This window comes from Oreochromis niloticus, unplaced genomic scaffold, assembly GCF_001858045.2.
Source record: "Oreochromis niloticus isolate F11D_XX unplaced genomic scaffold, O_niloticus_UMD_NMBU tig00007971_pilon, whole genome shotgun sequence".
Taxonomy (NCBI): Eukaryota; Metazoa; Chordata; class Actinopteri; order Cichliformes; family Cichlidae; genus Oreochromis; species Oreochromis niloticus.
The window spans coordinates 511,687-535,781 of NW_020328880.1; the positions used below are offsets into that span (position 1 = coordinate 511,687).

The 24,095-nt window shown below is 41.4% G+C and overlaps 1 protein-coding gene and 1 long non-coding RNA gene across 5 annotated transcripts; both read left to right on the forward strand.

Moving 5' to 3' along the window:
* Nucleotides 1–1,239: 1,239 nt before the first annotated feature.
* On the forward strand, nucleotides 1,240–4,545 carry LOC102078583 (uncharacterized). Of its 4 annotated transcripts, XR_002061620.1 has the most exons (7): nucleotides 1,250–1,263; nucleotides 1,346–1,381; nucleotides 1,684–1,889; nucleotides 2,299–2,460; nucleotides 3,250–3,531; nucleotides 3,668–3,735; nucleotides 4,243–4,545. It is a non-coding gene; the product is annotated as an uncharacterized LOC102078583 (long non-coding RNA). The 4 variants fall into 4 exon arrangements; XR_002061621.2 differs by lacking the exon at nucleotides 1,346–1,381 and having other exon boundaries at nucleotides 1,240–1,263; XR_002061619.2 differs by having other exon boundaries at nucleotides 1,243–1,381.
* Nucleotides 4,546–13,870: 9,325 nt separating this feature from the next.
* On the forward strand, nucleotides 13,871–22,201 carry LOC109197030 (uncharacterized). Its single transcript, XM_025904995.1, has 3 exons — nucleotides 13,871–13,916; nucleotides 15,701–16,796; nucleotides 22,060–22,201. The coding sequence occupies exons 1-3, from the start codon at nucleotides 13,871–13,873 to the stop codon at nucleotides 22,199–22,201; spliced, it is 1,284 nt and encodes a 427-aa protein (XP_025760780.1).
* Nucleotides 22,202–24,095: the final 1,894 nt, after the last annotated feature.

The window sequence follows — 24,095 nt, forward strand, 5'->3', positions numbered from 1 at the left end:
GGACTCATCCAGGCTGGAGAAACTAATCAGGAAGGTGGGCTCTGTGGTCGGCATGAAGCTGGACACTCTGGTGACAGTGGCAGAGAAGAGGACATTAAAGAAACTGATGGACATTACGGACAATGCCGGGCATCCTCTGCACACAGTCGTAAACAATCAGAGGAGCCTATTCAGCGACAGGTTGCTTCTCCCAAAGTCAAAAACCAACAGACTTAAAAAGACTCTTTTGTCCCGCAGGCCATCAGACTGTTTAACTCCGCACTGGAGGGGAGAGGGAGAGGAAACAGGGGGACAAGGGAGGGCGGGAACAACTGAGCTGTAGGGGCTTTTTTACACTGTGCAACATTTCAACCCGTTCTCACTCCCGAGGCGTAAAATACTGACGATTTGTCACGTCCCTTAACTTCTCATGCTGACGCTGAAGGTACCCTTCCACGTTTTTATGCGACGCTGTGGGTTGTCAATTCATTCCAATATGAACCCGCTCTCGGCGATCAGAGACGCTTCGAGCAGAGGCTCCAGCCATCTATTTACTCCAATAATAACCCCGTCACGGCGAAACGTGACGCCTTGAAGTACAATCTAACTGGAAAACCGGGGACCCTCTCCACGAACGCGTTTTTCTCCCTAATTTAATGCTTTCTTTTAATGACATCCTTAACATTTCTCAACAAAAACACATGAAAGTCACACTGATAATTCAACAATAAAATCGCTTCATTTTCCAAAGTGATTCACGATCTGAAAGTGCGCAGATTTAACGTACATAATCCTTGGTTGGGTTTATTATTTTTATTTCACGTAAAACACATTTATAGTTTTATTCACCATTCCTGTTAGTTTTGGATGCGCTCGGCTCCAACCAATCAGACCAATTTACGCTAACGGCGCACTAATCCCGTAACTGCACACTACCCATAAGCCTCAAACACCGTTGCTATGGAAATGAAAATAATCAACAGCGTGGTGCTACCCGTTATTCCTTTATTTACTCTAAAATAATAACCAGCGATAATACGAAAATAAACTGGCCCAGTGTTTAATTATGTAATTACAAATTGCAAATTTTATTTTTTTTATTTTATTTTATTTCATTTTTTGCAATATTTATCTACAGCGTGCCTTCAGCGACACGTAAACAGATCTTAAGCAAGGCGATTGGATGGTTTTTACTGCAATGCATCTTGGGAGTCGTAGTAAATGGATCTTTCAACTCACGGTCCAGCGAATTTTTCGACTCGACTCGACACAGATCTTAGCTAGGTAAGTTGTGATAAACTGTGGGTAATTTGCATGTTCACTGAAATATTAATCAGCTGATATTAAACTTGAAATGTTTTCACAGAGCAGTCTGTGTACCAAGAGAACTACTTCTGCAAAGGTTTATTTAATTTTTTTTGTGACGTATTCTCATGTGTAAGACACTTGCTTGGCCACCCAGCTAATGTTAGTACTGCTCTATTTTAGCAATGTATCCTTTCTCTAATTAATTCATTTTTTTAACCCTATTCTCGTAATTAACTCAATATTAACGACTTTAATCTCGTAACTGATTTTTTTTTCTAAATATGGTGTAATACTGCCTCGTAATACAAGTTATTTCTTTGGTCACAAATTATTTTTGTAACCATTTCACCAAAACAGACCTGAAATAATCCCTACATGTTCCATTTTCATTTGCAGAAATTATAAAGCCAAAAACCAAACCATGCCCTTCCTGTCAGGCTCCAAACACCTGCAACAGGAAGACATGCAGTGGATGCCTGGGCAGCCTGAACGTAAAGGAGGGATTGAAAAAAAAAAAACAAGAACAGCAACTGGGCTGCCTCTGTTAAAAAAAAAAACAGAAATGCGAGCAGGGTGGTCAATTCAGCCCAGTTATCAGTAAGGTCAAATCTAATAAGTGGTTCTTTATTAATCACAGTTGTCAGTGTTTTCTTGTATATCATGAAGTAAGAAACTAACAAGACATGTGTATACACATAACATATTTATTTATAAAAGAGCATAAGTAAAAAAGTTATTCACATCAGAATAACATCATCACACTAAAGACATCAAACTAGAAAAAACTATTTTCATTTAAGCTACTTCTGATTTCTAATTTAATCGGCTATTAACAGAGAGACAAAACATTTAAAGATGGATTTTATCATTAATTTACAGGTTTGGTTACCATAATTACTTTTTAACTATTTACAACAATAAAACACAAAAGATGTGAAACTTAAAGGTTTGTTATACATCAATTTGCTTACATGAAAGACTGGTTGCATATGTTTTTCTTTGTTCTTGCAGGTTTCAAAACTACACGCCCTGGGCTACCAGCCTATTCTGTTTCTTGGACAGTTTGACCGAAAGGGCCGTATAGTAGGGGACGTGATCACATAGAGCCAGCGGATGGTGCTGCACGTGACATCCTCATGAAGATGAGGAAACTTTATGAACACCTTCTGAGAAGTAAGATATACTTTGTCCATTATCTGTGTCCTTATCAGGTAGCCTATCCTAGCTGTCTTTGGGTGATACTCATTGTACACTTTACATAAGTAGGCAGTTCACCACGAGATATAGAGACAAACAAGATGGTGAAGATGAGGATAGTTAACAGTCACCAGCTATTCTATTCTATTCTATTCTACTCTACTCTACTTTGTTCTATTCTATTCTATTATTCAGCCAAGGTTCAGACCAGTAACCTTCTTGCTGTGAGGTGACAGCTGCCCTACATGTCCTGTTGCTAACATGAAAATAGTGTTATATATGCCTTATTACCTCCCCATGTGGTGTTCACGTCACCAAAGCTAGCCATACTGAACCTCTGGTGTTACCCACCTGAACAATTTTGTGTGTGTGTGTGTGTGTGTGTATAGTATGGTCTTTCACACTCATATATATAAAAATGTAATTTGAAAAATCTTCTCGAAAACCAGACCTGATAATTCTCTTCGAGACTTTCTAGTATAACAAAAGTCATCAGCTATCTGGATTTATAGTCACACTCAAAAATTTATTAATGTACAATGTAGAAAAGCACTACAGATGTCACACTACCCCCGAGGGCACTTGTACTGAATGATTTGGGTCAGTGAGGGTGTGAGATGACTTATTTGATGCCAATATTTACAAGTTGTAACTTTAGTAAAAACCTAACTGAAAACATGCAAATCACTACTTATTATGTGTTTATGTGTACTGTACATTTTTTCAACCCATTTTAATGAATATTTAATATTTAAAATTTTGCAGAATTACAAGCTTCACCTCCTGCTGAAAGTTCTACACCAGCAGCTGGACCATCCTCTGCTGACAGTGTCGATGCTGGACCAGTCCCAGACCCAGAGGCTCTAAACTAAGAATTTATTCTTCATTTAGAGCCTGAACCAACATCTTCCCTCTGTCAGCCTCCTGTATCCTCCTCTTCATCTCTGCTTCCTCCTGCATCCTCCTCTTCATCTCCGCTTCCTGCATTTCCCTCAATTTCTACGGCGTACACCTCGGATGTCCCAAACAAAAAAAGGACAAGGAAAGGTTAGATGTTACGGTATTGTAAATGTACGAAATACATGACAGGTTCGTTAATTTTGTTAAGATTTCTTTTTCTTAATTTTTGCATTTTCTCCAGTCTTACAGACCTCATGTAAATATTTCATTTGTTATTTTTCAGAATGCCAAAAACACCGTACACAGAAGATTTTCAAATATGAAGAGATAGTAGACAGGAGAGTTGTAAATGTAAGTAATTTAGCCTGCTGCTGTGCAGATTTGTTTGCGTCTTTGGACTTCCCGGATTTGAACTGTGCCTGACTGACTATCCATGAGCTTTTGTATTTGATGAATCTACGCTAATTCAGCCATTGAGTCTGGATTTCGCTCCAAGTAGGGCATTAAATAGGAACATACCACCTGATACAACCTGGTCATGCTGCCTTCCTGGTGTTTACGTTCTTTAAAGTCCTCCTGACATCACGCTCAGGAGTGGTTGATGTGGAGGTGCTCCTTCCCATTCAGTAACATCTGCTTCAGTTAGTTTTGCTTGTGAGCCACAATGTAAGCAGTGTTGCTTTGCTGACATGCACTCGATGCTGGCAGTACAAGCATTGTAATGGTTCTTATGTTTTTGTAAACTAATTGTATAATATATTGAGCCATTCAATAGTACACAAATGTTTATAAGCTCCTTTTTGTATGCAACTTGCATGTCTTTCTTAATTAACTGTTTGTTTAAATCATGTTTTTCAGGAAAAAGAAGTTAAAGTCAAGTGGAAGCCCTGCTCGATATGGTATGTAGTAACAACTTTGTTGGACCGGAACAGACAATTATATTGTTGATAAATAGTTATCACCTCAGTTTGAATTCATGTATTTGGACTAAAGTAAATTGGGAGCTTTTAGCTTTTAGCTGAGGAGCTTGATAGCAGTCCACCTCCAAAGTTCATTATGAGATTTGGAGGTGGACATGGTCAACACTTTTAAGAGTAGGCATAAGACTTTACTTCTTTATAGAGCTTATAGTTAGGGCTGGTTCAGGTCAGCCTTTAGTTATGCTGTGGGTTAGTCCCCCCCCCTCTCTCTTTCTCTCTCTCTCTCTCTCTCTCTCTCTCTCCCTCTCTCTCGCACTGCATGCTGGGAGTTTGATGGTGGTGAGTTTGGTGTGTCTGAGTGAGAGTGTGTGGTTTTTTCGCTGAAAGTTTTTTTTTTTCCGTTTTCTTGCTGTGTTTATTGTATGATTGTTTCATAGCTGTCTGTGATTGTGTAGTTTGTGTTTCAGTTTGACGGGGATGGCGTCCAGTGGGACGCTGTCCCTGTCTTTGAAGCATGGAGTTAGGGTGGTGCCGCAGCCGAGCACCACTGTCGAGCAGGTGTTGTTGGCTGTAGGTGAGCGGGTGGGGCATGGAAACATTTCGTATGCTTCACGTATGAATAAAGCGGTTGTCATTTTCTTGAAAGAGCAGGGGTTTGTCAATCAGCTTATAGAGAGTGGCCTGTATCTGAATGATGAATTTATGCAGGTTTCACCCCTCGCAGTGCCCTCCACTCGGATCACTGTGTCGGGGGTTCCTCCGTTTATTCCCAATGCGGCTTTGGAGCAGGAACTGAAGCGCTTTGGGAGATTTGCAAGTGGCTTCCGGACAGTGAGTCTGGGCTGTAAGGACGCCAAGTTAAAGCATGTTCAATCCCTTCGGAGGCAAGTGTTCATGTTTTTAGACTCCCCCACACAGACACTGGATGTCTCCTTCCGTGTCAAACATGAAGAAGGGTTCTACATGGTGTATGCTAGTTCCGGGAACATGAAATGTTTTGAGTGTGGGGATATGGGTCATAAGAAAATAATGTGTCCTCACAGACAGCTTGCAGCGGGACCTGCTGTGGATGATAGTGGGGAGGGGGTTAGCGGGCAGCAGGCGCTAAACGTGGCTGCGCCTCCAGCGCGGTGTGAGACTGCTGCTGCCCTGGCTGAGGCTCTGCCTCTAGTGCGGGACGAAGCTGCTCTTGTCCCGGCTGAGGCTGTGTCTGTAATGTGGGGCGAAGCCGCTGTTGACCCGGCTGGAGCTGTGCCTCCAGCTGGTGGTGCAACTGCCCTATCCAAAAAGGACGCTGCGCCCTCGGTGCGAGGTGAGGTCGGCGTTTCTCACACGGATGCTACGGCTTTGGTGTGGAGTGAGGTGAGTGATTGCATGACTACAACCAAGCCGGATGAGAGGGTGGAGGCTGGACCTGCGGTCAGTACGGCGGAGAATGGGGATGAATTGGGGAGCTCTGAGTTGGGTGTAGAGTGTGTTGTTGCCTCGGGGGAAGGAGGGGTGGAGGAGCAGCAGAGCAGGACGCCTGCTGGTTGTTATGGTAACGACGCGAATGATATGGAGTGTGATTCTGACTCTGATAATGTTTCTGTAGCAGACAGTGTGTCTCAGAATGCAGATTTGTATTCTTTGGAGGAAATTGTTGCTTTTCTGGATGACACCTTTGGTAAAAAGGTGAATGTTAGGGAATATTTCCCTGATGTTGAGAAATTCACTCGGTCAGCTATGACTCTTCAGAAAGTTGTGGGGTTGGACTTACTGGATGGTAAAAAGCATTATCGTCTGAAGAAACATGTTACTGGTCTGAGGAAACAGTTGAAGCGTCTGAATCGATAGAGGCACTGACGTTTTTACGCTGAAACGTTATGATCATACAACACTGGGTGTTTCATCTCTGCTGGGTTTTTCTGTTTGCTTTCTTGATGGCTTCCTCTTATGTGCAGGGGTTGAGGGTGGCCTCCTTGAATGTGAATGGGTGCAGGGATGCAAATAAAAGAGCCTTATTAGCTGAGGTGATCAAACAGAAGAGATTAGATGTAGTCTTTCTCCAAGAAACACATACTGACAGTTTAAATGAAATAGACTGGGATCTGTGGTGGGGGGGGGGGCAGAAGTTTCTTAGCCATGGGACAAATTTTAGCGCAGGAGTTGCTATTTTATTTTCTCCTTCTCTAAATGTGAATGTTTCTTTTAGCAGAGATGGTAAAGGGCAGGGTCCTTTTGGTGAAGGCTGAAATTGAAGGTTTTATTTTTACTTTTGTTAATGTCTATGCACCAACCTTAGGGTCTGAGCGTGAGATTTTGTTTAAAACATTAAAAGAAAAATTAAGTGGTGCTGCTCAAGGGGACTGTGTTGTGTTGGGTGGGGACTGGAATTGTTGTCTTGACTTTACTTTGGATAGGACTGGGGCGGAGCCGCATCTTCAGTCATCTTCTGCTTTATCAGATGTCCTACGGAAAATTAACTTGGTTGATGCGTGGAGGATGAAGCATCCTTCAGCCTGGGTGAAAGTGACTGATGGCAGAATTAGTGCAGCGAGATTAGACAGGTTTTATGTATCTGTTTCCTTTACTGCTCGAATTATTAACTGTCAGTGTTTTCCTGTTGTTTTTACAGATCATCACTTAGTTTTACTGGAGCTGTTTCTATCTACCACCAGCAAATCCAAATCTTTTTGGTGGTTTAATATAAAATTATTGCATGATCGGATATTCTGTGACAATTTTGGTTTTTTTTGGGATTACTGGAGATCAAGGAAGGGTGATTTTGATTCCCTTGCTCAATGGTGGGAGGTAGGAAAGGCCCAAATTCGTGTGTTTTGTCAGCAGTATAGTATTCTTTTGACAGTCAATATCATGAGAACTGTGCAAGAACTTGAAAAAGAGATAACACATGTGGAGAATGTCTCTGGTTCACAGTTAGGTCAGCAGAATAATGATTGTCTACATTCTAAAAGGCAAGAGCTTAACCTTTTTTTACACGAGAGAGCTAAAGGAGCTTTGGTTCGAGCACGTTTCACCAGGCTCCAGGACATGGACGCTCCAACCACATTTTTCTTTAATTTGGGGAAATCTGTGGTTCACAGAAAGCAAATGGTGTGTCTTCAGCTTTCGGATGGAGAGGTGACCACAGATTCAGTTGAGATGAGAAGGCATGCAGTGGCCTTTTACACGGACTTGTTTGGTGTGGATAGCTGTGATGTGGACTCTGCTTCGGAGCTTCTGCAGGGGCTTCCTCAGCTGAGCCCAGGGGATCGGGACGTTTTGAACAGGGATATAACCTTGGATGAGCTGTCTGTGGCGGTGTCTCAGATGGCTTCAGGCAAAGCTCCGGGAATAGATGGTTTACCCTCAGACTTTTTTAAGCACTTCTGGAGTCTTCTGGGTCGGGACCTACTGGACGTGTTTAAGGAATGTTTTCTAGAAGGGATACTTCCAGCTTCCTGCAGGCGTGCAGTTATCTCTCTCATACCAAAGAAGGGAGATTTAACCCTTCTTAAAAACTGGAGACCAGTGGCCCTTTTATGTGCCGACTACAAGATTCTTTCCAAGGTTTTATCGAACAGACTGAAAATGGTCATTGAACTGCTGATTGGTGTAGATCAATCTTACTGTATTCCGGATAGGTCTATGATTGATAACTTATTTTTAATGAGAGATGTGTTTGATATTTGTAAAGTGTATAATGCTAAAGTTGGCATCGTTTCTATTGATCAGGAGAAGGCTTTTGACCGTGTGGACCATGATTTTCTTTTTTCCACCTTGAAGACCTTTGGTGTTGCAGGGCTCGCAAAATCGCTAGCCCGACGTCCCGGGGCTAGCGATTTTTCCAGTCGGGCTACCAGAATCTATCCCTGCCCTGCCCGTCGGGCTATCATAGGAAGGAAAAATATATGACAATGCTTTTGCATTCTTTCGGAAATGTAGCTGGGTAATTATGTCATTGGCGTCGGTGAGCCACTGTCAATATGTGACTAGGGCTGCTCAATTAATCGAATTTTAATCTAAATTACGATCTGGGCTTTCAACGATCATTAAAAATGACTGAGCCGATTATTAGCACCTCCCTCGTGCTTTACTCTCGCGCTGCTCCGTGTGGCAAATCGAGCGCACCTCTCTGCGTTTCAAACACGCGCCACAACAATTAAGAGGAGCTAACAGAGGGAAGCTCGGAAAGCTAAGCAGAAGTTATTTGGAGAGGAGAGTGACTGCCGTTGGTTGAAAAGAGAGGTACAAAAAAACCTTCAGTGGTGTGGAAACATTATGGGTTCACTAAACATAGATGTTTACATTTTATTTTTTATATTGCAAACATTTGCACTGTAATCAGTATTTGCACACTATTTTATACTATTTTTGACAATCTTTAAAGCCATTATTCAATACATTGTTATTGTTAAATGAATATCGTCAAATAATCGAGATCTCAATTTCAGAGAAAATAATCGTGATTATCATTTTTGCCATAATCGAGCAGCCCTATATGTGACATATTGAAATTGCATTTGAATTTGCGCTTGTTTTTTGCTTTCACTTTGCAATCGTGCGAACTGTGTATAGAGAGCGACAGTACTGATTGGTGAGTGACGATAATTTGCGCACCAATTCCTCTGACATCGTCTTATCAATCGTTAGCTTACTATGCAAACATGACAAGTGAAATCTCCCGCAAGAAGCTTAAACATGTGAGAGGTTGATCGCGCAGAGAATCGCTGAGTGTTATGTGAGTGCGTGTGTAAAAGCAGCAGGATATATATTTTAGTTCTGCTGAGCCAAATAAGACCGGTCAGGGTGAAGAAGTGACAGCCAAAGGAAAGCCTACCACAAAACGGAAAAGTTATGACAAATCAGACTATAAGGCAAAAAGAAAGTGCAGCTTTATGGTTTCATGGACAAAAGAATTTCTGTGGCTGCAATATGACAAGCTAAATAACCAGGGGTGCACATAAGTGGTCCACAGGTGCGCATTCGCTGTCAAAATAAAAAACGCGCACTAGATAAGAAGTTGCAACGCGTGTTTGCGTACATAATTTTCTGGAGGAGGACAGGCATTTGTTTAGAACTCTTAAAGATGTCGAAGAAGCTCCTTTAAGCAATTACTTTGGTGTTCCTCCACCTCCAAAGAAATGTCAGATGGAGAACCACAAAAGAAGCGCGTATTCTCGGAAAAGTGGTTGCAGGAGGTGAGCTGGCTTCAAACAAATGACGAACGCACAGAGATTTGGTGCAGAATGTGCCGTGAAAATCCCACTCTAGCAGACAAAAACAGTGCCTTTTATATGGACGCAAACGTGCATTGCAACTTCTTATCTGGTGCGTGTCTTTTATTTTGACAGCGAATGCGGACCACTTATGTGCACCCGTGTAAATAACATAATGTTCTGCCGGGTGTGTTGTTGGTTTCCCTCGATTTCTGAGTGGACAAGTGCCTTTGTTACTGGGACCAGTAATTTTAAGAAAGGCCCCCATTAGAACCCATGAGAAATGCAAGAAATGCATTATCGCTCAGTCTGCAATATCTTTCCCAGAACAAACACCAATTGCAAATAACATACTAATAATCAACCTGAAAAATCTGTTTAGAACAGCGTACTATGTTGCAAAGAGTGAACTACCATTGGCAAAATTTAGCAGTCTTTGCAAACTTCAAAAAGCAAATGGCCTCGATCTTGGTTCCACTTGCTTCTTATCCGTGACTTCAGTGGAAATTTCAAATTCAGGACCTGACACAGACTGATTCATGTTCTACACAGTTCTTACAAGTTCATAGAAATTTCTGTTCAATTAGAACCAAGTATTTGAGTTGATGATTGTAATTTTTATACAATGTTGTAATTTGTGTTTCAACAATTTTTTGATTAATGTTTTGTTTCCATTACAATATTATACTTTAATGTATAATATTGTAATGGAAACAAAACAGGAAACAAAACATAAAAAAATTGCTCCCTTTTTTATTCGGGCTACTTAAATTTATTTCGGGCTACCAAAAACTGAAGAGTCCCTGCCCGAAGGGCTACCAGGGATTTTGAAATTTTGCGAGCCCTGGTGTTGGGCAGGGGTTTCTGACATGGGTGAAGCTGTTGTATAGCGATGCTTGCTGTGTTGTGAAGGTGGGAGGAGGGTTGAGTTGTCCTGTGCCGGTTCGGAGAGGGATTAGACAGGGTTGCCCTATCTCTGGACAGCTCTATAGCATTGCTATTGAGCCTTTTCTCTGTAGACTGAGAAGCAAGTTGAGGGGTTTCTCTTTGCCAGATATGGTTCAGAGCCCTCCTGTCGTTGTGTCGGCATATGCTGATGATGTTAATGTTTTTATTACGGATCAAAAGGATGTGCAGGAATTGCAGGAATGTCTGGTTTTGTATGGAAACGCTTCCTCAGCTAGGGTTAATTGGGGTAAGAGTGGGGCCTGTTTGGTGGGGCAGTGGGATTTGTCGAGTATTCCCAAGCTTCCTGGGAACCTTCGCTGGGGTAAAAGGAGCATTAAAACTCTTGGGGTTTACTTGGGGAGTGATGACTTTGTGAAGCAGAACTGGGAGGGAGTGCGGGAAAAGGTGGAGGCTAAGCTGTCTAAATGGAACCGGTTGCTCCCCTACCTGTCCTACAGGGGTAGAGTTCTAGTAGCTAACAATCTAGTTGCCTCATCTTTGTGGCACAGATTACTTGTTTTAGTGCCACCGCCCGGTCTTCTGGAAGAGGTGCAGCGGCTTCTGGTGAAGTTTGTCTGGTCGGGACAGCATTGGCTTCGTGCGGCAGGCCTGTATCTTCCTGTGGCGGAGGGGGGTCAAGGCCTAATAGATGTTTTGTCCAGAACTGCAACCTTTAGACTACAGACGGCACAGAGGCTGCTGTATGGCTGTGGTCACAGCTGGATGTTTTCTGCTCAATTGCTGCTTAGGAGAGTGGGCCGGCTTGGATTGGATAAACACCTCTTTCTTCTGAAGTTGGATCAAGTGGATCTGTCTGGACTTGTGCCATTTTACAGCTCGGTGGTTAGCGCCTGGCGGATGCTGAAGGTCGCACGTGCTCCTGACCCCAGACCTGGGATGTGGCTTTTCGAGGAGCCACTGTTTTTTAATGACTTTTTTACCAGCACTGTATTTTCTTCTGCTTCAATAAGGACCAAGTTTGTGGAGGCTGGCGTTGTCAAACTGGGTCATCTTACGAGGATGTCTATGGGTGCACTTGGTGGTGTCACAGGCATTAAGTCCTACAGAGTGCTGGAGAGAATTATGGAGGAAGTTTGGCGATCTCTGTCGCCATCACTGAGAGACTTTGCTGGAGATCGTGTCCTAGCTGATCAATGGGCAGATGACAGCGAATATGTTTTCCCTTCACTGATGGTCAGTCCTGCCTTTGCGGAGCAGCCTGAGGGGAGTGGCATGCTTCTCTCCCTGGGGACACCAGTGCTGGATAGTTCCAGCTCTTGTGGCAAGAAGCAGCTTTATTTATGCTGTGTTAAGGTGCTGAATTTCCGCTCTCTGGTTGGAATCAGGGAGTCAAAATGGACTGGTTTTTTTGCTTCAGATTCTACCCCTAAAGGCAGGTGGAGGGTCCTGTATAAGCCTCCTGTTGGAAAACGGATGGCTGACCTCCAGTGGAGGATTGTACATGGAGCAATAGCCACGAACAGACACAGAGCCCACCTGGACCCAAGCACTGGGGAGGGTTGTCCTTTTTGTTCAGAAAGGGAGACGCTGGAACACTTAGTGGTTTGTTGTCCGCGGCTAGTGGGTTTATTTTCTTTGTTGCAGGAGTGGGTGGAATCTTTAGGGGAGACTTTCTCTGTACCTTTGTTTGTTTTTGGCCCTAAGTATTCAGTGCAGAAAAGACGGACCTTGGTTCTGATTAATTTTTTGTTTGGCACAGCTAAGCTGGCAATATGGAAGACTAGGAAGAACCAGATGCTAGGTCAGGGTTGGACTGATGTTGTGCAAAGTCTAAAGGGCCTGTTGGCATCCCGTCTGAGAGTGGAGCATGCTTTTTACTCTCTGACTAATAGTCTGGACTCCTTTGAAACTGTGTGGGGGATTGGACGGGTTTTGTGTTCAGTAGGAGCAGATGGGACACTTATTCTTAACTTTTGAGTGTGTGCACTGTTAGCCTTTGCAGTAATTTCCGTAGCTTAGTACTGCAAAATCAACAGTAAAAAACTCTAAAGGATGTTTGCAGTTTAGTACTGTAATTTGCAAGTAATTGTGGGAAAATTCCATGAGATTACATTATTTTTACGGTAACTCACTGTACTCATGGAAACAGCTGTAAAATACAGCAAATGTAACAATTGGTGATGTTACTGAGATTATACTATTACACCATCCGGATTTCTGTTGTTTTCTACTGTAGATCTAAAAGTAATTACCTAAATCCTCATTCAGAGTGTATTACCATAAAATGCAATTCATTGTGAGAGTAGTATCACATGTAAACTGCAATATGCAGCATCATTTTTAAGTTAAGGAGTATCCTTATAGATATCTCTATATACTAAAACAGGGGCCAATGTAGGTAACGTATACTTAGACTGATTTCCTTTCTATATGTTACATTTAAAGTAATGTTTAAAAGTTACTTCATTTAGCAGGGTGTAGCTTTTTACTCTTCTTATTCTTCATTGTTTCTGTATAAGGTGGTACTTTTAAGACACCTCTGCCTAACTACAGTGAACTAACCAGAAGTCTCGGAATATGCTCTGGTGGTCATTTTACACAAGTTCAGGTGTCACATCCATGAAACCTACACCACTAACCAGCATCAGTCCTACAACTTCACTCTCAAATTTAATAAATCCTGGGACAAGCAGAAACTGCATTTTTAGCGGTGCATTTTGTGGCAGGCCAGACTGCTATAAAATGCACTCTCCTTGTAGCAGCACTTCATCTTGGTTCAGAAGAGATGTCCTGGATATACATGATAATGTAACACGGGTGTTTTTGTTTGTTCATGTTTAGCGCGTTGGGTTGTGTTTTTAAAGCGAATGTTACGTTTTTAAAGCGTGTTATGCGACAGGTGTGTGTAGCACTGGTTACACATCTCAGAGCAATAGTCGAGACCACACCTTTACCTGACGTACAACGTGACGTATGGCGCACACTTTCAAAACAACAATGGCGGATAGAAGATATTGATCGAGGCGGTTAATGCTCCTTTCGCTGGTTGCCAACCACCATTAAATAACAACAAGAAGAAAATATTGATCTGCTTTTCTTAGCTTTGCACGTTTAAGACGCAATTCAGACTCAAACAAAGCTGCAAAGCAGGAAAACAACATGACCATCAACTATTCTGTGCCACAGATCCAGTTCGCTGCAGCACAGAGTGATGATGAGACGGTGGAAGAACAACAGAGACAATTTACAGACCGTTAACATGTGCAACTTAGAAGTAGTCAGAGGTAACTGGATGGAGTTCAGTCAGGTTAAATGCACGGTTGATTGGATTATAGCTGAAGATCGTATGCTATTCGTGACAACTCTGCTAGACTCCAAATTTCTCGTCCATGCGGGAGTATCTCAAAAGTAAATGAAACAACTAAACTTAACACTTTTTCCCTAAAACGGACTGACATGGGAAACATTAAAGTTGGACTGACACCAGCTAATCAGTCTGAAGGTAAGTGTTTTTTCACTTATTCAAGAGAAGTCAGAAATGCATTCTTATTACTGTTTGTTTTGACTTTTAAGCTACCGTGCCAGGTTATTTTCATTCAAATGTTAAGACAAAATATCAATATCTATGAATGTGGATACTCAAAAGACTAGTTCGGTAATAGTTGCCGATGGATTTACGAGACTTGATAGAAAGTTGGACGTTTGCAACAGGTGAATCGGTGAACTACCGAGGTTGCGCCCAAATGCTTAAAGCTGTTAGCTGGTCAGTGTTTTCAGGTGTGCTTGTGCTACCTGTACGGTGCGGAGTGCTGACTTAGTCAGGCTAAACCCATTAAAACGTCGAGCTCAAATATCTTTTCGTTTTTGTGCACTGCTCTCTGGTCTTTTGTCAGCACACATTTTCTGTTTATTGAAGCCTTTTGTTATTAATTTTGATCATGTAAAAACTGGGAATTGGTCCCTATTGACAATACTCTTATTTTTCTTTCTGGGTTTTTTTTTTTTTCATTTAGGAAAGGTAATTGGTCATTGAACTTTTTGCAACTATGTGTATTTATAAATTATGTGGCTTCCGTGCACACAAATTTATATTGTTCAGTTTGCATGTTAAAAGCCACAAACATGTAGCTAACTATAGGCTTTCTTGTGGAACTGAGAACTGTCCTGCCACGTTCAGAACATTTTCTGCCTTTCATTCACATATGCATAGGAATCACAGAACAAGAAGGGAGACCACTGAGGAGGAGTTTTATAAGTTCACGGGTGACCTCAGCTGTCAAGTTCCTGGATGTGGGTATGCTGCACGAAACTGTACAACTCTGTGCCCATCTCAGATTTCACATCAAAGACGGGGAAAAAAGTATTATGTCCATTTGAAGATTGCTCTAAATACTTCAGTGTCCGAACATCATTTTCCAGCCATATTTCTCGAAAGCATAAGTAGACAGTTCAGCAGTCAAGGCAACAAGAAATTGGGGAATTTGCCATAATACAAGGACAGGACACAGTTAATCTATTAGGAGACAGTTGGCTTTGTGTAATTTAAAAATGCAGGCTAAAATGCTCTTACCAACCAGGACTATACAGAGCATCATAGAGGAATTTCAGGATCTTCTCAGTTGTGCAATGCACGATGTTCTTGCAATACTGTCTCACAAACTGTCTTCATTAATATTCCACAAGCAGAAGTGGACAAAATCAATCAAGAACTTTTTTCATAGAGGACTATATATATATCTGAGTAAACTACTACGTAAACTACTTCTTGCATTTAAAGGAGGTTTGTGTAGGTTCTGTACAACTCATAGACTTGAGTCTATGATTTGAAGGTCACTCATAGACTCATATGTCACTGATTAGCTTGATTAGTTTTTTTTTTTTTCTCTTCACCATACTACACATGTACTTTGACAGTATAATATTGAAGAGCGTTTTGGGGCTCACATTGTCTGGTAGATACTTAACACAGAAAACATAAACAAAAGTAGACACTAAATCTAACACCATTAACCTTTCATTGGTAGTGGTACAACTAAGGGTTTGAAATTGTGACATACTGTAAAATATATTGACTCAAGCTCTTTTCAATGCAAGACCTTGAGTTTGTAGTTCTTTTGCAGTCCTGGGATTGCTTCTTTTCATCTTCAGACAAGGTCCCCAAAAACTGCCTTGCCATTACTACTCAATCCTAATTGAAGGGTTCAACTTTTAGTGAGGACATATTTGTTGACATAGTAGCTTTTTAAGGTAGCTTTTCCAATGATCTTTCTTTATTTATTTGTTTAGACGGCAACAGACCAGAGAACCTGTATGTCACCATTACTCTGGAGCCTTGCCCTGCTGCATCAGCTGAAACATCAAGCCATCCACCTCACCCCTCCTCCTCCACGTCCACCACTATGTACAACCATTACTCCAGCTCTTGGGTCTCACACTTACAGATTCCTTGGGAAAGATTTCCACTCCGACTGTTGCATGCAATCACAAGAGGGGACAGAGCTCATCCAGAGGACAGGAGAAGTATGGTTAGAATTGTTGTGGAGGCCATGCAAGTTCACTGCAGGAACCGTAAACGTGCATCTTGTGAAGAGGTTGCTAAAGTCATTGTAAACAGATACCCTCAAACATTTGCAGATTTTACTGAAAATGGAGAAAGACTGGGTTGTGGACATTATTCACTACTGAGAAGCATCAAATCTAGAGTTGAACATGTTAATCGAGATAATACAACACATAGACTTCGTCAAACAAAGAGAACCAGGAATGAGGAAGACTGCAGTCCCAACAGTAATGCAACCTCACCTAAAAAAGTTGGATGCCTTGTTGATAGCTATGGTTGTATAAATTGGCAGCCAGTTGAACGTCCTGAGTGGGAAACGCCAGCTTCTTTAGAGGAAAAGAAGCACATCTTGTTAACAATTTTTAATTCAGAAGGACCTGGAGCTGTGGAGAGACCTGATGTGGATGACTTCATGTGCCTCACATATATTTCTCAGCGGCAGCTTATCAACAGTTGTCCCTCACTTTCAGTAGCTGAAATTCAGGAGCAGTGGCCATTCTTGTTTACTCGGAAAGGTCTTTCGAACCACTTTTACAAACTCACAGGCATCGATATCAGTGAGCGCTTAGGTCAGGCCCTCATAACCAAAGGCAGAAGGATTATTAACTATTTCTCCAGCCAGAAGCTCAAATGGAACCTTGGTATAAGGACACTCATCCAGCAGATAGAAAGTGAGGGAGTTTTGACCAACAACAAGGTTGGCACAGCAGCCATACTTCTCATGATGAAGTATTACAAGGAAGATAAAGACTCCCTCTTTGTCTTAGCAGATCTAAGCTTTTTTCATACAGCTCTATGTTTAATGCTGTTGCTTGCTGTCCTGTTTGTGTTTTTGTTTTTTTGTTACATAAAATGTCCTGGTCCTTTTTCTGGCAGGAAACATCTACCAGGATGTCCCTTGAAGCAGAGAGCAACCTGCCAATCGCTCCAAGGTTGATTATGCTTGGTAAGAAGTCATTTATGAAATAGAGCTGATTAGACCATATTAACATTTCTGTTTGGCACAGGAGCTTTTCGTGGACACAGGTATCCAGTCTCTGTTATGTTAGCTCAAATTTCTGTAATTTCCTTTATAAACCAAGGTTGTTGGACATGTGTCTCAGTGAACCCAGCAAGGTAACAATATCAAATTTCACATTACATATTACTGATCAACATAGTAGTCTAGCTACAGCAACAGCAGAAATACTGAAGTCAATACTGTAAAGTTTAACAGCAGCACAAACTATAAGCTCCAAAATAACCATACGGTTGATTCATCTGCGGTAATTTAATTGGGTTAACTCTTTGTTAGGTGTGTTTAATGTGCAGAATAATTCCCAATTATGTACAATTCTAATATGTTAAAGCAGACTTATGTACATAAGGCCATTAATAATTAACTGTACGCAGCTATTTGCTTTATGACTATCTAGACAGTGTGAAGAAGTGAAGTATTGAAATTATTTTATGTTGCATAATGACAACATGTTGCCCCTATACATTTAAGGACAAAGTTTAATGACCGCCACCTGCTGGATGGTGAGTGCAGAGGGGCGTGTAATTGTTGAGCTGGACAAAGAGAACACCTTTGCTGATGCGATGTCAGTCTTCTTTGGTTCATTCTATGTATTGAACCTGGAATACCAGGAGTCAGCGTGTGCAACATTGGAACTAATTCAGAGGTATGTTTGTACAGGTAGCTAATTGTGATAGATGATGAATAAATTATCCCTAAGTAACTCATTATTTCAAATCACAACTCAATGTTACTGTATGTTACTATTTATTATGGCATGTTTTAAGGATAAACCCTGAAGAGGGAACAAAATGTACCTCCAAGGTTGGGACAAGCAGAAAGACTGGGACCACTGTGAAGCGAAGGGTTGTTCACATCAACCCTCATGTCACAACTTTCCTCCAGCGGCTTACTGAATTTGAGTGGAAAACTTCAAATTATGTAACTGTTTTTGCCATTTTAGTGAATTTCTTGTATAATTTAAGTGACCAATGTGTTGTTTCCTGTGTCTCCACAGATGATCCATGGCCCATGCTTTCTGGACATTTACACAAGACGAACAACAATGAAGACAAGCTCTCTTGCCATCTTGCAAGACGCTGTCTCTGTCCAATAGGTTTTTTGAGTGCAACAGTTTTGATTTTTTTTTTTCCTTCTTTTACCCGTTTGTTAAAAATTATTTCAGCTACTTACACTTTAATTGTCACATGTATTGGCTCACCCTACAAATCAATGAACTCAGTCCACAAAGCAAGGTCAGGGTTCAGTGCAGGTCAGTCAAGTTCCTTCACACCACACACGCTCATCCATGTCCTTGTGGACCCTGCTTTGTGCATTGATTTGGTGGTGTGAGCCAGTATTTTGGACAAAGTGTATATAGAGGCAGAAGTGTGGGGCTTGATATTATATTCATTACAATTCAGTTTATTTGTATGGTGCCAACAAAATGAATGCAAGGCACTTCACATTGTAGGTTTAAGACCCTACAAAATATAACTGAGAAAACCCAACACTTGAGCATATGTTGTCTGCCATGATATGGATATGACATAATATCGTTATTGTTTGTACAACCATCTGAGAAAATAATGGATTACATGGTTTAATAAAAACAAGTGCTTCCTCAATGAAAATATGTTTTCTGTTCTTTTCAGTTTTTGATTTTGGAAATGTGTATTTCAGCAGGGAAAAATCAGAACAGAAATAAAAACTGGTGTGAAGCACATGAATTATTTTGTATCTATCTATCTATCTATCTCGATCAATCGATCTTTAGTGGGTATATATATGTTTTTATATAATTATAAATAAATAAATGGTACCTTTTTGTTTTTAATACAATACAATTTTTTTAACCCTCCAGTCTCTTACAGTATGTTACTGTTTCCTTAAATTACGGCAAATTACGACGTGTTAAACAGTAAATGACCGCCTGTTGGGACACGGTATCCTCTAGCAGAGATGAATATTTTTGGTACTGATGATGCGTGATGACGGTAAGTTGCTGGTAAATATATTGCAGTTTATTACCTTGCAGCGGGCTTGCAGTGACATACGATGAATAAACGGTAGTATACCAATTTCTTAATCACAGTATGATGTTACTTTGTTGACGTAATTTACGACATACCGATATAACGGTATCTCACTGGCGACAGTGACGCCAGTGAGATACCATAAAAAAAGCTACGGTGCGTTACCATAATTTGTCCAAGAGTATTATACCCAGAGATGGGCAGTAACGCGTTACTTGTAACGCGTTACTGTAATCTGATTACTTTTTTCAAGTAACGAGTAATGTAAGGGATTACTATTGCAAAAACGGTAATTAGATTACCGTTACTTTCACGTAGGAACGCTGCGTTACTGCGTTACTAAAACCGTGATTTTTTGCGAGAATGTCTCATGACAGTGACGTAAGCGAGTGCGACGTTCGTGACAACAGCTGTCTGCAGATCATAATATATCGAGTGCGGGACAGAGTGTAGCATGCAGCGTTTAAAGCGTGGAAGTACTGACCTTATTTTGAGTTTGATTCCATAAAAAGTGACAAAAACATTAGTGTCTGTTGTGCGTGGGAAGAAAACTTCTTTTTACAGCGAAAAAACCCCTAAACTTCCAAGCAAGCACCGAGTGTACTACGACATAATGTGAAATTCACAGAGAAACTCGCGGATTGTTCCACTGACCGCTGCAGCACACCTGCACCAGGGTAAACCTCCTCCGCCTACCCCAGTCCTGCTTTACAGGTGAAAATAGAGCAACAGGACCGCTAGTCTTTGATTTTATTTATTTTCTGCTGTGTTTTACTTGCATCTATTTGAAAGAGTGAGTGTAAACACAAAAAAATATTTTATTTTATGTGCTGGAATGTGCAGAAAATAGGTTTAAATGTTAAACAAATTTCTTCCAGTCAGAGAATGTTGCATATAATTTAATTTTTGCTTGATGCATAAAGTTAAAAGATTAAAACTAATAAAACAAGTTTTAAAAAGAGACTTTTCCATTTGATTACATTTTGTATGATGAATTATGCAGAAAAAGTAGAATTGGGCTGAAAGATCTATCGCTTTATCACCTATTCAGGTTGTAAATCGTGTTTTTAAAAAGTAACTAAGTAACTAAGTAATTGATTACTTTTGAAAATAAGTAATCAGTAAAGTAACGGGATTACTTTTTGGGGGAAGTAATCAGTAATTAGTAACTGATTACTTTTTTCAAGTAACTTGACCAACACTGATTATACCACAAAAGCAAAAGACGGTATCATCCTGCAGAACGGTAAGCTGCAGTAATACGGCGTCACGGTATGACGCTGGCAACAGTGACGCCAGTATGTTACCGTAAAGTGGAGATGAAAAGTCTAACAGTGTGTGCTGGGTACCTTAGTTAATGTTTAGTGTACAATGAATGTTGTGTTTATGTGGTAGCATTTTTGTGTTAGGTTTTTTGTTTTTGTTTTAATTCGGTGTAAATAAAGTTGTGTCAAAAGTCAAAGTCTCTGTTCCTCTCTCCCCCTCTCTCTTTTCCCCCTCTCTCCCCCCCTCTCTCCCCTCTCTCCCTCTCTGTTCCTCTCTCTCTCCCTCTCTGTTCCTCTCTCTCCTCTCTGTTCCTCTCTCTCCCTCTCTCTCCCCCTCTCTCCCTCTCTGTTCCTCTCGCCCCCTCTCTCCCTCTCTGTTCCTCTCTCTCCCTCTCTCTCCCCTCTCTCCCTCTCTGTTCCTCTCTCTCCCTCTCTCTCCCCCTCTCTCCCTCTCTGTTCCTCTCTCCCCCTCTCTCCCTCTCTGTTCCTCTCTGTTCCTCGCTCCCTCTCTGTTCCTCTCTCTCCCTCTCTCTCCCTCTCTGTTCCTCTCTCTCCCTCTCTCTTTTCCCCCTCTCTCCCCCCCTCTCTCCCCTCTCTCCCTCTCTGTTCCTCTCTCCCCCTCGCTCCCTCTCTCTCCCTCTCTCTCCCTCTCTCTCCCTCTCTCTCCCTCTCTGTTCCTCTCTCTCCCTCTCTCTCCCTCTCTGTTCCTCTCTCTCCCTCTCTCTCCCCCTCTCTCCCTCTCTGTTCCTCTCTCCCCTCTCTCCCTCTCTGTTCCTCTCTCTCCCTCTCTCTCCCTCTCTGTTCCTCTCTCTCCCTCTGTTCCTCTCTCCCCCTCTCTGTTCCTCTCTCTCCCTCTTTGTGCTGACAATCAAGCCAAACACCAACATCATCAAATATACAGTTGAAACCAGATATTTACACACTCTTCAGATAAAAACACAAACACTTTAATTGTAAAATCAAATCAGACTAAATGTTTATTTTTTTAGTTTGATAAATGTAAAAAAACATATTTGTTAACTTTAAGAGTAAAGAGAGAAATTGTCTGTATTTCTTAATTGCAAATGGCACCAAATTGTATTCAAAATTGAGCCACACTTATGGAGCTCCACAATTCTTTTCCTGGTGTATGTAAATATCTGGTTTCATCTGTGAATATACTGCTGTGTATTGAAATTCCTCTTGTTTTGCATAGATATACTGAACAACATACAAAGCATAATATATAAAATAACATTTACCTTTTTTCTTTGAAAGAAGCTCCTTATGTCCAATGTTGTGTTCATCAGTACATAACTGAAACCGGTTTAGAGAGTTTGTTTAGCCGTGGAGGGTAACAACTGAAAACATGAAATGTAAGCTAAGACTCTCTAAAAAATCAGCATTGTTGTTCGGCTTTTTATTTATCCATTTGTTGATTCACTGGAAGAGCAAGTAACACAACCAAGTGATCAGTTTGATATCAATCTTTTGTGATACACCGTCATATTTACATTATTTGTACAGTACGAATGATTTGCTTTGGTACCTGGTCAAACTTAAGCTGTCCTCTGTCTGCAGCAAACTCGCAGGCAGCAGCTTCTCCCCCCTCGCTCACATGCGTGCTGTGCTCAGTCGACTAGTGCCTGAGCTCGGATCATTCCAAAATTAGGGTGAATTTACGACGGTGCGCTCTGTGCTTCATGTGTTGTTTTTGTTTTATACAGTTGTCAGCCAGGCATCTAACTAACAAATTACACTCCAAGAGACCCCATGCTTCTGAAAAAATGACCTGGGCTTAAGCCCAGTAAGCCCCCCGCCCCCAGCCCCAGCCCCGCTCCGTCGATGGTTGACTCCAAATCTCCCGAACACTATGTCGATTTGAGAACGCAAGACCGAGACAGCAAGACCAAGATGAGACCAAGACAAGACGAGACCAAGACCACGTAAAAGTGGACTCGAGATCGGTCTCGAGACATCCAACTCTACCTTGAAGTAATCTTTTGAACCCTGTGGAATTACATAATTAACCTCAGTGTATGAAGAGGACTCTCCATTTACATGCACAAATTGGAGTCTATTAGATAGATATGATATAAACTACAGCAGCGCAGTACCTGTAATACCTACAGCATGTTCTAATCGAGTCAGGTACTTCTGATTTGAGACCTTAGTTTTCACAGGAGCTACAGTATCCAGAGTCGTACGTAGTGAGGAGGTAAAATTATTAACAAGATAATCGACCTCTGTTGGAGTAGCGTTCAGGTAGCTGCTCTGCTCTATGTTGGTACAGGGCATTGAAGATGATAACAGTGGGTGGATTATATTCTTAAACTTAGTTACAGCACTTTCAGAAAGACATCTGCTTTGATAAAGTCTACTCTCCACTGCTGTGTAATCAATTATTGTAAATGTAAATGTTATCAGGAAATGATCAGACAGCAGAGGGTTTTCAGGAAACACTGTTAAATGTTCAGTTTCTATGCCATATGTTAAAACAAGATCTAGAGTGTGATTAAAGTGGTGGGTGGGTTTGTTTATATTTTGAGAGAAGAAGTCTAATAACAGATTAATTTCCACGTTGAGATTATAATTTTTAGTATCCATCCATCTGGAGCTGATCACCAAAATAAATAAAAAGTCTGAAAAATCAGAAACTCGGAGTGAGGCCTGGGTGAATGATAGATAACACCAAATAAAACTTTCTTTTAAGTTTTCAAGTTATGTGGATGCTAATGACCAAAAACATGTGAAGACAATGTAAAATAGTAAAAGCAAACCAAACCAACCTACCTTGTTGGACATAGAAAGCATGCCTGAGCCTGCCAGTAAATTCCTTATCCATTAGCTTGAGGCATGTGCAGTCAAGTGCTCAACACATACAATCATGTGCAAACACTGACTCTAGAGACTAAGTCCAAAGAAGAAAACACAGCTCGTCCTTTGCTCCCAACAACATGAAATAGCAGCTTGGATCCAGATGAAGTCATTGAAGGGATTAAAGTCTGTGGCATCAGTGTCATCACTGTAGGAATGCAGTGTTTGATCTCCTAAGTCCACTTTGTACAATATGAGGATCCATTTGATAAACAGATCAATTTTTTAACCACACATCTGGAAATGTCAAAACCTCACATACAGTCCACCTGGTGTTTCAACAGGAGAAGAGTAAAGTTTGAGCTTCATGTCCCAGTGGAGTCTTAACTCTATAAGTGTGCATTTAAAGAGGTGTTTGGAAAGTGAGGTTTTACAAGGACTACTTGGGACTGCAGGTTATATTTGGATAAAACAATATATCATAATAATAACAATAATAATAATAATTAATAATAATAATAATTACCCCCCCCCCCAACACACACACACACACACACACACAAATTGCCACCTTATCATCATGGAGGGGTTTGTGTGTCCCAGTGATTCCAGGGGATATTTTGTCATAGTCAAAAGGCCATTCAGCCAACCCCTATGAACCTAGGAACCAGCCCAAAGGAAAAATCTACTCTGCCCAGAATATTGCCCCACCCTGGAGCCAGACCTAGGGAGGGAGCTCGAGGAAAAGCATTTGGTGGCTGGGCCTTAGCCTCGAGCAGCCAGGAGAGGCCTGGTACAGTCCAAAGAGACAACATGGGTTTGCTCTCCTTAGGCCCACCACCCACAGGGGGCGCCATAGAGGTCGGGTGTACTTTTCCTTTGTGTTAGTTCCTAGGTTCACCTCTGCTTTGTTAATAATGAACCTTCATGGCTTTGTAACTGTTAAAACTTTTGCACTGGTTAATGTAATATTTCATGGGGTTAGCGCTACTTCTAGGTGGCGTGGGGTCAGTACAATTTAGTTACC

What these genes read in the sequence shown, in the direction of transcription:
- LOC109197030 (XM_025904995.1), top strand. Translation starts at nt 13,871, where the DNA reads ATGGGAAACATTAAAGTTGGACTGACACCAGCTAATCAGTCTGAAG. An exon ending in ACCAGCTAATCAGTCTGAAG is followed by an intron (nt 13,917 to 15,700) that starts GTAAGTGTTTTT and finishes TTATTTGTTTAG; the next exon opens with ACGGCAACAGACCAGAGAAC. An exon ending in ATGCTGTTGCTTGCTGTCCT is followed by an intron (nt 16,797 to 22,059) that starts GTTTGTGTTTTT and finishes GCTTAAGCCCAG; the next exon opens with TAAGCCCCCCGCCCCCAGCC.